Source organism: Zootoca vivipara, chromosome 12, assembly GCF_965207765.1.
Source record: "Zootoca vivipara chromosome 12, rZooViv2.hap1.1, whole genome shotgun sequence".
In the NCBI taxonomy this organism is placed as follows: Eukaryota; Metazoa; Chordata; class Lepidosauria; order Squamata; family Lacertidae; genus Zootoca; species Zootoca vivipara.
Genome location: NC_142595.1, coordinates 14804105 through 14818039, shown reverse-complemented (window position 1 = coordinate 14818039; position 13935 = coordinate 14804105). Strand labels below are relative to the sequence as shown.

The window sequence follows — 13935 nt, the reverse complement described above, 5'->3', positions numbered from 1 at the left end:
CTCCTTGCACAGCTAAAAACTGGGGAGAGGCCCTAAAACTTCCCAAGAGGACCTAAGATTCTGTGCCAGTTAACGTTTGCACCCCAAACATGCAACTGGCCACACTTGTCAGCTGACTGGTCAAATACTGATCATCTAGCCAAGGAATATGCAGCTGTCCCATAATAAGGGGATCAAACCTGCAACCACGCTCTAACCCAGGCACCCCCAAACTCAGCCCTCCATGCGTTTTGGGACTACAACTCCCACCATCCCTAGCTAACAGGACCAGTGGTCAGGGATGATGGGAATTGTAGTCCCAAAACATCTGGAGGGCCGAGTTTGGGGGTGCCTGCTCTAACCAACTGAAGCTATCCAGGCTTGTTAACGTGTTAATATTAACAGCTAACTTGATCTGTTTCTGTAGCTAGGGTAAGGAATCGAAGCTGCCGATGACCACAATGTTTTTTGTCGTCTTTCTAATTTAAAAAAAGAAGGAACGATTGTTGAATATTTTGTCAGCCAAGTGACCACATCTTTTATGACCGAGACCCGCCTAAGAAGACGAGGGTCTATTTCAGCACCAAGGCAAGCATGACGAATGCCGGCACATACGGGGACCAAACCCTTCTTGCCCGTGGGCAAAAGGTTTTTAGCCTGCTTTGGAGAGCTCCTCTTCCTCCATCATGTTAGAGCGGCTGGAGTGCTTTATGTAAGCGTTCCTGATGCCGATGAACTTTCAGCTGCGTACATTCCATTGCCTGCACAACAGGCAATGGAGGCTTAAAAGCATTTTGTTCTGGGCCTGTATAGCTTCTTACTTTATAGGTTCCTGCTTGGTGGGGTGGGGTGGGTTGGGAACAACAGCTACTGCCGGTTCTGCTCACCTCAGTCAAGAGCCAAGGGTGATCTTGGATTAGCCGATCCCAGTCGGTATCAGGAGTCACTCTGGCATACCTGAAGCGGTTCTGGATGGCCGAGGACGTGCAGATGTATTTGTACAAGAATTCCTTCCCCGTCTGCTCCGAAATTGCTTTGGCGGACATGGCTACCTAATGCAAATGGTTAAAAAAAAAGAAAAAAGGATACACCTAGGTCAGTGATTTTAAAAAGGTTCTGATGAAAAATGTAAATCCTAGAATGTAATTTAATACGGCCTTCGATCCGGAGGTACTGCTTCCCAGCACAGTCCCCAATGGTAGTCACATGGGGGGGGGAGAGAGACATGTAATACAATATTCCTAATGGGCAGTACCACTCAAAATGCAGGGGGAGGGGGGTGTGACACGATACATGGATGCTCCCCTTTGTAAAACAAACTGGGAGTGGAGTGCTGTGGCACATAAGAGCTTCTGCCCTCCCCAGGCAGAAATGACTGCCTTTTTTCCAAATTCAAGGCCACACCCATACCTTAAAGCACATGGGCTTCCCCAAAGAATCCTGGGAACTGCAGTTTATCCCTTACGGAGTCATAATTCCCAGCGCTCTTAATAAACTACGATTCCCAGGATTCTTTGGGGGGAAGCCATGTACAGTAATTTAAATGTATAATGCAAATGTTACCCAGACTGAATATTCAGTCCCACTTTGTGTGGGGTTTTTTTTGCTTTTGGTGAGCCCACTCTGTGCCAATAATCAAGCTGAGGCCAAATAAAGCTTTTCAAAAAGAATCTGGAAGTTCAAAAGCATTTGACCGTGCTCTCAACCCATTAGTCTCAGAAAAGTACAAATATGTATAATATTTTGAACTTGTCTTCCGGGTAAGGAAGGAATTTATTTTTAAAAAGGCATTAACGAAACCACTCGCCAGGGTTACTATAGTGACAGGGCCGCCCCTACTCCAGCGAGTGAATGAGGTAAAAGTTAGGTTTTACGTTTTACTATTGCCTATCATTATTAGCCCAAATTCAAAAGGAGATAGAGGAAGTCAAGGCAGTTACAATTGTCCCTATGCTAATGAACTGGAGCAAGCAGAGAACCCAGATTAAAGCAGGGTTGGGGGAATAAAGGGTGGAGATTAATAATCACTTTGGATCTACAACCTTTGAAGTCTCTAAGAAATGTTGGGAGATAGCGGGAAGTGTTGTTCTTAACTGGGAGGAACTAAAAAAAGAGCAAAAAGGAAAGGTGTGAGGAGGCTGGGTACTTCTTTCCTTTTCTTTGATTCGGTTCCTACTTCAGACAATGGGTTTTAACTGGCAACGCGTCTTTGTGATATGATTTGCTAAAAGTTGCGCTGTCACGGCCAGATCCCATTGTTGCGCAATCAAGGCCGAATCCTGAAGCACCTCAGCTGGTGGGTCTTCAGCACAAGACTGGATTCCCAAGCAATTGTGTGGTACTCAAACCCACAGCCTTTGGAAACCTAAAGGGAGCCCATTGGAGGAATTGTATTTAAGTTGCCTAGGAGTCCAGTGTGCTGCCCTTTGTGACAAAGAGCCAAACTTAAGAGTTTTTTAATGGATGCTGAAACAAACCTCTAATCCAGGGTTCAGCAAACTTTTTCAGCAGGGAGCCGGTCTACTGTCCCTCCGACCTTGGGGGGGGGCTATATATTGGGGGGACGGGGGAAATGAACGAATTCCTATGCCCCACAAATAACCCAGAGATGCATTTTAAATAAAAGCACACATTCTACTCATGTAAAAACACCAGGCAGGCCCCACAAATAACCCAGAGGTGCATTTTAAATAAAAAGACACATTCTACTCATGTAAAAACACGCTGATTCCCAGACCGTCCGCGGGCTGGATTTAGAAGGCGATTGGGCTGGGTCCGGTCCCCGGGCCTTAGTTTGCCTACCCATGCTCTAATCCATTGCCACTCCCACTCAAAATAAGGAGAAGGAGACCCCATTTATACAATTCTGTAGTTTAGGCTATTCCTTCATAGCAACTCAGATGCTGTTACCAATTTTATCTCTTACATCCAGGTTTACTTGTTTTACAAGAGCTATAAAACGCTCTCCTTTCAGGCAAACATTTTTGTTAATGGTAGGTTTTAGGGAAAGAGGTGGAGTCCCACCCCCCACGAAATTTCCAAATTCCCATTGCTCCGTGAAACATGTTTTGCAAATTAGTACCTTCCTTGAGAATGTGGATGGACTGGTGGGGGGGGCAGGGGGACAAGATACCTTGCAAAATAAATCTGGTGAAAGGAATTTTGCACAGATACTCCTCCTTCACATCTAAAGGGACGCGGGTGGCGCTGTGGTCTAAACCACAGAGCCTAGGCTAGGGCATGCTGATCAGAAGGTCAGCGGTTCGAATTCCCACGACGGGGTGAGATCCCGTTGCTCGGTCCCAGCTCCTGCCCACCTAGCAGTTCGGAAGCACGTCAAAGTGCAAGTAGATAAATAGGTACCGCTCCGGCGGGAAGGTAAACGGTGTTTCCGTGCGCTGCTCTGCTTCGCCAGAAGTGTCTTAGTCATGCTGGCCACATGACCCGGAAGCTGTCTGCGCACAAACGCCGGCTCCTCAGCATATAGAGCGAGATGAGCGCCGCAACCCCAGAGTCGTCTGTGACGGGACGTAACGGTCAGGGGTCCTTTTACCCTTTACCTTTAATGTTATGTGTATTTTAATTGTGGATTGATTTTACGTATCTATATCACCCATCATCCCAAATGATTCCAAGGCCATGTATAATTCGACTAACTAGAAGATTCGGTACTTAGAAGCAAATTTTAAAAGACAAAGGCATCCACCAAAAGTTCTCTCCTTTCCATTTTCAAGCCTGAAGACATCACAATCTCAGCACTGCAGGAGAGCCTTAAGGACACAATTACATACACACAAAGCAATCAGGCTGATGAGGGTGCTGATTGAAGAGCCTTTCTCAACAGAGAAAGTTGTAGGATGCTGGGGAGAAAAAAAGGAACTGAAGAGTGCTTTTGTGAAAGTGTTGTTTTCCTTTCCTTTCTCGTTCTTTCGAGCCACATTTCAGGAAGAAAAACAATTCCCAAAGCTTGGACCACAAGGGAATTCCTAGCTGCGCTGTGAGAAATTAAATAATTCAAGATGCCTATAATTCCACCCCACCCCAATCCTGTTGGATCTCTGCTAGAGATGTGAAGGCCCGAAAAAAAACTGGAAAAATTCGGGGGGAAACCCGCTTTTTCCTGAAGCTTTTTTTTTATTTTTTTACGAAAAATTGGGGGGGTGGGGTGGGGGAATAGATTATGGGATGTTTTATTTTAACATGATAAACAAAATATTTTAAGATAAGGGGTTCAAATGTTTTATAAATCATTTATAAAAAAATATGTATGGTATCAGATTATTCTAATTTCTGTGAGGTCAAGCAAGTCCTAGGTTACAAACTGAACTCTCCAATGCAAGTTACAGGTAGGTAGCCGTGTTGGTCTGAGTTGAAGCAAAATAAAAACATTCCTTCAGTAGCACCTTAAAGACGAACTAAGTTTTTATTTTGGTATGAGCTTTCGTGTGCATGCACACTTCGTCAGATACACCAATGTATACACCGTGTATCTGACGAAGTGTGCATGCACACGAAAGCTCATACCAAAATAAAAACTTAGTTGGTCTTTAAAAGGTGCTACTGAAGGAATTTTCTCCAATGCAAGAACAAGATACTTTTCTTCCTTTAGGAGGTGCTGTTGTCACCAGAAAAGAAAAAGGTTTCAGTTCTTGTTTTGTTTTTTGCATGCGTGTGGTATGCATTGGTTCCATGAAAGGGTAGAGAAGCTTGTTTCAATCCGAGCAAACCTTCAGTTTTTAATATTCCATAATAACTGTGATAATGACAGACACAACAGAGTAGATGCAGAAGCAGAGACTAAAACTGATACTGATCATTACAGCTCAGAAAATGATTCTGATTAAATTTCATGCCCATTCATTGAAACTTAGTCCCACTTCCTTCTTCAATTCTTTTTATGAGAACCTTTTTTTTAAATACTGTGGAGAGGAAATATGAATAATTGTTACTTCTGGGTTTTAAGAAATTGTTTTGTGGAGTTTTTTGTTGTTGTTGTTGTTCCACATATACTAGTAAACAGTTCAGGAGATTGTTGCTCCATTTGTTACAAATACAAGTAAATATTATTTTAAAAGTAAATTATGTTTGTAATAATTGTTTGGATACACTATATTTTTAATATGCTAGTTGTGATAATTTTGTGCCCATTAAAATTGTCCATAGTTATATTTTATGTTTCTAAAGTAACAGAATGACTTTCAATCTGGAAAAGAAAAAAGAAGTGCTAATGTAGCATTATTTTTCGATTTTTCCAAAAATTCCCGGTTTTTTCCGAAACCCCCCGGAAAAAAACGGGGTTTTTTCCTGAGCTTCAAAATTTCCGGAAATTTTACATCTCTAATCTCTGCAGAGAAAGGCTGCCTGCATCGTAATTCTCCTCTAAACAGGCAGCAGGCTCAGAGCAGCAATACATGTAGAATCATAGCAAGAAAGGCAAGGAAATTATTAAGTTTTTCACACTGCAGGAGAAACCTTTTGCAGTGCAAGAAAGCAAAGTGTCGCCTGGCCGTTGGAAGTTGGGAATCATCTGGTAGAGTTTTGTTGGATGATAAATCTGAGAGCTCTCACAATTTAACATGCCCAGACAAACCCAATGAAGGTTGTCAATTGCTTATGTATGTAACCGGCGACAGATAATCAATTATCTTTGCTCCAAGGGAGGACAACAGTGAGTCAACACAGTGTGATGCAGCAGCTAAAAAAGCCAATGCAATTCTGGGCTGCATCAATAGGAGTATAGCATCTAGATCAAGGGAAGTAATAGTACCACTGTATTCTGCTCTGGTCAGACCTCACCTGGAGTACTGTGTCCAATTCTGGGCACCACAGTTCAGGAAGGATACAGACAAGCTGGAACGTGTCCAGAAGAGGGCAACCAAAATGGTCAAAGGCCTGGAAACGATGCCTTATGAGGAACGGCTTAGGGAGCTGGGTATGTTTAGCCTGGAGAAGAGAAGGTTAAGGGGTGATATGATAGCCATGTTCAAATATATAAAAGGATGTCATATAGAGGAGGGAGAAAGGTTGTTTTCTGCTGCTCCAGAGAAGCGGACACGGAGCAATGGATTCAAACTACAAGAAAGAAGATTCCACCTAAACATTAGGAAGAACTTCCTGACAGTAAGAGCTGTTCGGCAGTGGAATTTGCTACCAAGGAGTGTGGTGGAGTCTCCTTCTTTGGAGGTCTTTAAGCAGAGGCTTGACAGGCATATGATGGTGTTTCCTGCTTGGCAGGGGGTTGGACTGGATGGCCCTTGTGGTCTCTTCCAACTCTATGATTCTATGTTTCTATGACAGTGTGTACACACACAAAGACAGCTTTGGATCAGAGCGCACACAGCTGTAAATGGGAGAATAAAGAAATTAGAGGTTTCTCTCAACAGAGAGAACATGAAAAAATAGGATCCTGCCCGCCTCTTGCTCAGTTAACTGGCGATTGTTATGCTTAACAGCATGCGATATGACACAAAGGAGGCAGACAGACAAGGGCACACAATATTTTAATTCACAGAGGGCAGCAAAAAGGCAGGAATCAGACTCTTCCTCCCCTGCCTTTGAGATCAGCTACAGTCGCCCTGCCAGTGCAGTTAAAAGGAGAGAGATCACGTGTAAATCAGTCTTCCTCAAGCTACATCTTTCCTTTGCTGTCAAACGCGCTGCAAAAGTCAACACAGCCACGAACGGTCCTGCTATCCTTCCCTTTCTTCAATGGGACATCCAGACATGGACACACCCAGTATCCCTAGTCACACTGGTCACACTCTGTTGAAAGCCACAGTTGCACTCTCTCCAACAGCACCCAAATGTGGCGGGGAGATTTGTCAAAGCCCTTGTTTCTCCAACAGGCCCAGGGCCAGCTTTTGCAATCAAAACTGCATGGATGCATTTTGGAGCGGTAACTAAAAGATGCCAGGATGAAAACAGACCCAAGCACATGAAGCAAATCCATCCTTAACTGAGCATTTAAGATAAAAGGCTGGCCTTGTATTGTTATTCCCAAAGGAGCCCAGAATAAACCCATAATAAGCATGCATTTACAGAAGCCCCATTGGGTGATTCAAAGATCATGAGTTTGGGGGCAGAAGAGATGGAGAAATTGAAAGTGGGAGGCTGGTGTGAACATGGGTCCAACACATTATGGGCTAGAGAGTCTTTAAGATTTCTAAAAGAGTTCCAAGGTACTGCCTGCCCCCCCAGCCAAGGGCTGCCATCTTTTTCTGGCAGCTAAAAGTTCCCCACACCCAGTGGTGGCGAAACTTGGCCCTCCAGCTGTTTTGGGACTACAACTCCCATCATCCCTAGCTAACAGGACCAGTGGTCAGGGATAATGGGAACTGTAGTCCGAAAACAGCTGAAGGGCCAAGTTTGGTTATCACTGCCCACACCAGAAGTACGGCGTTTTCCCAAACGCCATAGTGCCAATCTGAGAAAGACTGTGTTGGCCAGGTTTCTGTCTGCCATGCACCTGCGAAAGACATAGAAGACCTCTGTGCAACTCTCAAACATGAACGCCTTTCTCTGAATGAAATGTGATGGTATGCTACTTAAAACAGCAACTTTACTCTTAGGCTGTACACACAACACACATTTAAAGTGTGTTTCCCCTACCACTCAAAACTGGGAACCGTAGTTTGTTATGCTAGGAATTCCAATGGGACTAAACTATAATTCCCAGAGTTCTTTGGAGGGGGTTGATCTTTAAATGATGTACACACAGCCTTAGAAGGTCCAAGAAAGAGAACTATCTGCCCTTGGGGAAGCTCACCTCCTGTCTCTTGGCACACATCACTTTTCTTTCTGTGCCTCCTCCGAGGGCAGTCAATTCTGCTGCATCTCTGAACTGAAGGTGTGTCTAATTTCTTCAGGCCCAAGGGCCATATTATCACCTTCCCATCCTGGGGGTGAAGGGTGCATGTCCCCATCATTTCACTCCTCCCCACTCCTGCTTTTGGGTACAACTCACCTTTGTCAGGGTCCAGCGCCGAGGGCCTTCTGGCGGTTCCCTCCCTGCGAGAAGCCAAGTTACAGTGAACCAGGCAGAGGGCCTTCTCGGTAGTGGCGCCCACCCTGTGGAACGCCCTCCCACCAGATGTCAAAGAGACAAACTACTACCAGACTTTTAGAAGACATCTGAAGGCAGCCCTGTTTAGGGAAGCTTTTAATGTTTAATAGACTATTGTATTTTAATATTTTGTTGGAAACCGCCCAGAGTGGCTGGGGAAACCCAGCCAGATGGGCAGGGTATAAATAATAATAATAATAATAATAATAATAATAATAATAAATTATTATTATTATTATTATTGATGTCGTTTAGTCGTGTCCGACTCTTCGTGACCCCATGGACCAGAGTACGCCAGGCACTCCTGTATTCCACTGCCTCCCGCAGTTTGGTCAGACTCATGTTCATAGCTTCGAGAACACTGTCCAACCATCTTGTCCTCTGTCGTCCCCTTCTCCTAGTGCCCTCAATCTTTCCCAACATCAGGGTCTTTTCCAGGGAGTCTTCTCTTCTCATGAGGTGGCCAAAGTATTGGAGCCTCAGCTTCACGATCTGTCCTTCCAGTGAGCACTCAGGGCTGATTTCCTTCAGAATGGATAGGTTTGATCTTCTTGCAGTCCATGGGACTCTCAAGAGCAGGCATCCCCAAACTTCGGCCCTCCAGATGTTTTGGACTACAATTCCCATCATCCCTGACCACTGGTCCTGTTAGCTAGGGATTCATTGGAGTTGTAGGCCAAAACATCTGGAGGGCCGCAGTTTGGGGATGCCTGCTCAACAGTCTCCTCCAGCACCAACACCCAAGATGGACAGGTCATAGTGGAGAGTTTTGACTAAACGTGATCCACCTGGAGAAGGAACTGGCAAGCCACTCCAGTATCCCTGCCAAGAAAACTCCATGGACAAAGACAACTGGCATATAAAATTATTATTATTATTATTATTATTATTATTATTATTATTATTATTATAGAATGAATTGCACCCAGTTCCCTATTCTGGAAGACCTCCACCCACCACAAACACTTACTACTTCTAATGGTGTTAAAAGAGACACAAGTCTCCATTTCATTTTCAGGAGCAGTCATGAAAAAATTGGAAAGGATTCGTCCCGTCCCCGTCCCCGTCCCCCCCCCCGAATGTTACAAGAGACCTGCTTCTCAAAGGTCTTCTATGAATGGAGGTCACATCAAACTTCCAGACACTGTTGTCAAATAGCGCTCCAAATCTGACAGAAAAGGGCAGGGAGCGTGACAGGAAGAAGAGAGATCAGAGCAGTTCCGAGGAGCGTGACAAGACAAGCACTTCTATAGAAAGAACTCAGGGCAGAATGCAGCAATATGCAGCAATATTAAGATTCTTCTTCTTCTTCTTCTTCGGTGATCACTCATAGTCAAGTAAGATTATCTCCCCATTGGTGCCCAGCATACAATAAGGTTTTATTTTTAAAAGAATTTTTTTAAAAAAAACCAAATTAAAGCAAGAAGGCAAATTCCACAACATCCATAAATATTCAAAGCCTTCCTCAAATAGCTGTCAATTGTACAGGAAGGACTACATATCCTGGTTCTGCTTGCCTGATCTCGGGCAGAACAGCTGCCATTCCCAACGGGGTTTCGACTCCACAAAAAGGTGTAACAGCTGGCAAGTTGCCTTGTGCTAACAGACAGGAGGCCAGCTCAGCCAAAGCATGGCTACGTCAGCAACTGAGCGTCCTCCGTCACTTTTGCCCCTCTGCAAATACTGGGAACAGGATCTTGGCTCGCAAAAGGGTTGGAATATTAAATATTGCTCAATACCTAATTGCCAAAGCATTCATTTCCCCGATGCAACTGAACTTTTTCTCCCTAACAAACAAGGCAAGCCTTACAACAACCTTTCCTAGGCCTTACAGGTAGAGACAATCAGCAGGTATAAGCCAGGTTTAGAAGCAGTGTTAGGAACTCAAGATATACTGTATGAGCTAGCCGCCAAATGGCTCCTTCAACCAAGGTTACAGTCGCCCAAATGGAATGTCTAGTTGCAATCTTGGGGCCAGATGGCTCTAAAGTCTTGGTTTTTCAAATGATGGACTGGCTGAGATTGATTATCAGTTCAACACCTGGCTGGTTCAGAAGACAACCTTGAGCTAAGTTAAGAGCCTGGAGAACTTAAAGAAGAGAAGTCACTTGATCCCATTCCAACCTATTTTTCTTAATGGTGACACTGACCATTCATCATGCAGGGATATTCTTCCCAACTGTGAGCAGGGCAGTGGGGTGGGATAAATGAAGACAAGCAACAATGATGAAATATAATGTTATTCCCTGTTCAGGCTGCACAGAAAAAAAACACTTTTGTCCCTGAAATTCATTCTGACTGTGCAGATAAAACATTAACTGATAGAATTCTACAGGATGTGTGTGTGTGAAAACAGTCAAGAACCAATGATCCCCAGGCATACACCTCCAGATAGTGGATATGTCAGGCACTATCCTGAAGCCCAGGCATATTCACTTAGTTGCAAGGCGCCAATAGCCACGTGCAAAATGTGTCCGGCTAATTTTGAACACGATAGCCCTCCGTATGTTGCCAAACTAAATGGTTAGTCAACCATTACAGACCCTCCAATAAGCTCCTAAAGCTGCAATTCTATACACACTTACCTGGGAGTAAGCCCCCTTGAAGTCAACAGGACTTACCTCTAAGTAAACATGTATTGTACAGGATTGCCTGGCAAGGAATCACTAAGTGCTTGGGAATATAGCTTGAAAACCACTATTCTGGATCAATGCCCATTCTACCTGATTGATGTAAGAGTTCCATCGTGCGAAAAAATCTTGCAAGGTCTTTAAAATTATTGTTTAGACCAATAAAAAATAATAATCATGACAAATACCACGTGTTTCTAGACTTACTGATGCATCCTGTAGTGCGGACGGATAATAAAAGGCAGCTAGGCACCTGCTTCATCCCAAATGCCTGCTTCATCCCAAAGTCCTGGACAGATAACAGTAAATTTAACACACAAAAAGGAGTGTCTTAAGAATTCCGGTTAAACCACAGGAAATAATGCAAATGTTAAGAACTTCTCCATCCTCTACTGCCTTCACTCACAATTTCCCCAACATCTAGACCATAATGACAACCACCTAGCTGACCAAAACAGAAACACCCCATGAGAAACTCACCAGCTCTATTCAGCAAGCTTGAGTCTGCACACACAGTAACCGTTTAGCCAACACTTAGGAAGGACAGCACAGCTAACCTCAATTCCTACCCGCTCTTCTCCTGTATACAGATAAGGAGAGCAAAAGCAAGAGATTAAGTGTCCATTGTTGCCCAAGACAAAGAAAGCACCAGACTTGGAATTCAGGAAGACTTTGTGTCTGTAATGTTAGAGCACTGCACCAAATAAGAAGGGCCCTGCTGCATCAGAACAAAAGCTCAGAGCATGATGCTGATAATGCTAAGGTTGCAGGTTCGATCCCCACAAGGGACAGCTGCATTGCAGGGGGTTGGACTAGATGGTCCTCAGGGTCCCTTCCAACTCTATGATTCTATGGTCCTGTTCTCACAGCCTATGGAAAGCCCGCAAACAGGGCATGAGGACTAAAGCACTTCCCCCAGCAACTGGTCTTCAGACGAGACAGTCCACAGCCATTGCAAGGAATTAGACGCCCAGGGCTCAATGCCCTAGCACTGATAAGCTATCCGCACTGGTTCCTAACAGAACTCACAGGGAAAGAAATGTCGAAGTCCTTCCTCTTCTCTGCTACCTAATCCCTTGACCTTAATTCTCCCTTTGGACAATGGTGGGGGGAAAGCACTGAAATGACACTAACCAAGAAGCTTAAGAAGCACGACAAATCACCATTGTTACACCAAATGTTATGCCGTCGGACTGCAGAAGTATCCAGGTTTTTAAAAAAACTGTAATTTCTACAAGCGTGTGCCACCTTCAGAATAAGCGTGTGCCACCTTTAGAAGGCAGGCAAACTGTAGACAAGGCTATGCAGCCCAGCCAACCCCAGAAAGCAGCCCTCTTTGCTTTGTAAAGGAAGTTCAACGGGTACTTAACCATTCTGGATTGGCAGAGGGCAGTGGATGGGAAGGTGCCAGCCAAGGCACAAGAACACTCATCAAGATCAGCTTTCCCCATTATTCACTCTGATTAATTAAAAAGGCCAGCGCATGGCTTCAAGCAGGCTGAGTCTGTCATCTTTGTGCTTTCGTAACACAGGTCATACCTGAAATCTGTGGCTGCAATCTGTCTTCGGTTGGAGTCAGTGAAAGATGGCATTGGGGGTGGGGGTGGGGGGAAGAGAGGGAAACCAACAAACCATGGATTTCAATGGAGCCTGCTTACATTCTTATTTTTTTTTCCATTTTTAAACAGCACACATGTATAAAGAGCTGCTCGCTTGCACAGTTAAAATCCCTCATATCCGTGCGGATCCCACGAACCTGTGAGTTAAAAGCTAAGAAAATATAAGCAGCACTTTGGATTTGTGGGCTCTGGCTGGAACCAGTATCAGGCAGAATGTCTCAGAGCACATTTTGTGCTTTTAAAAAAATGGTGGTGGGAAGGAATCGTTTATTATATAAAGTCTCAAGCTTTTAACACTGGAATAGTCCCTCCAATTGATGCTTTTGAATTCTGGTGCTGGAGGAGACTCTTGAGAGTCCCATGGACTGCAAGAAGATCAGACCTATCCATTCTGAAGGAAATCAGCCCTGAGTGCTCACTGGAAGGACAGATCGTGAAGCTGAGGCTCCAATACTTTGGCCACCTCATGAGAAGAGAAGACTCCTTGGAAAAGACCCTGATGTTGGGAAAGATTGAGGGCACTAGGAGAAGGGGACGACAGAGGACGAGATGGTTGGACAGTGTTCTCGAAGCTACGAGCATGAGTTTGACCAAACTGCGGGAGGCAGTGCAAGACAGGAGTGCCTGGCGTGCTCTGGTCCATGGGGTCACGAAGAGTCGGACACGACTAAACGACTAAACAACAACAAAGTCCCTCCAAACATCTCTATGGTCTGAAAACTGGAGCATTTAAATCAGAGGCCTGGGAACCTGCAGTTCTCCAGATATTGCTGGGTTCCCAACTTCCATCAGCCCCAGCTAAAATGGCCAGTGGTCATGGATGAGGGGAGTTGTAGTCCAACAACATCAGGGCACCAGGTTCCCAGCCTCTGATTTAAATGAAACAGAGCATCTCTGAAAGCTCCCAATTCGCTGCTTAAAAGAAGGCCAAAGCTGCACACTTACTAGAAAGTCTGGGTTGTCGTGTTGGACTTCATAACCTGGTTCCCTCCGGCCCCATTACTGGGTTGCTTTGGCATATGGGAAGATCAGACAAAATTGGTGGGTCTCAGGGGGCCCAAACCCTGCGTTATTTACATGTCTCCTGGCCTACACACACACACCCATTTTGAAAATATTTTAATCTTGCTTATAAGGCAGTTGGGGCATCCTCCAAAGCAGAGTGCTGGTAAGACTCTCCCACCCCCAAGCCGGCTACCAACTTAACTTGTCCAGAGGCTCCTGTACAAATAAATTAGCACATGCAAATGTCAGCAGCCTGGGCTTAAGCACTTAGCAATAATCCTAGTGCCCTTCTCTTTCTACAACTACAAAACCTACCCACACACTTTAGTCCAGAACATCCTTCAAAGAACTCCCAATATCATTAATTATACACTCCAGTCCTCTTTCTACAGTAAATGAAAACAATTCACTGTTCGACTTAGAGATATTGACTTAGAGTACTGATATATACCAAAAGAGCACCCAGACTTCTACAGAATACTGTTTTGACCAGCAGAGTTATCAGCTGCTTTTCTTGATTTCCCATGTTTACATGTCAATATAACTTTGATGCCTCCGACATGATATACCAGAGGCCAGCTAAGTAAAATCTCAATAATATTTGCCCCCTCACCCTGCATTCTCTGTTTGGTACCTGCTT

General features: G+C 44.5%; 1 protein-coding gene across 4 annotated transcripts in view; it reads right to left on the bottom strand.

The window, feature by feature from the left end:
* ACLY (ATP citrate lyase) overlaps positions 1 to 13935 on the bottom strand; it is a 61155-nt gene that overhangs the window by 44860 nt on the left and 2360 nt on the right. For 2 of the 4 annotated variants that reach the window (XM_060281101.2, XM_060281100.2), the window contains exon 2: positions 867 to 1031. In XM_060281101.2, the coding sequence (XP_060137084.1) occupies positions 867 to 1025 (159 nt within the window). In that variant the 5' untranslated portion in view covers positions 1026 to 1031. The remainder of the gene's footprint in view (positions 1 to 866; positions 1032 to 13935) is intronic. The other 2 variants (XM_088655560.1, XM_088655562.1) reach the window with 1 other exon arrangement.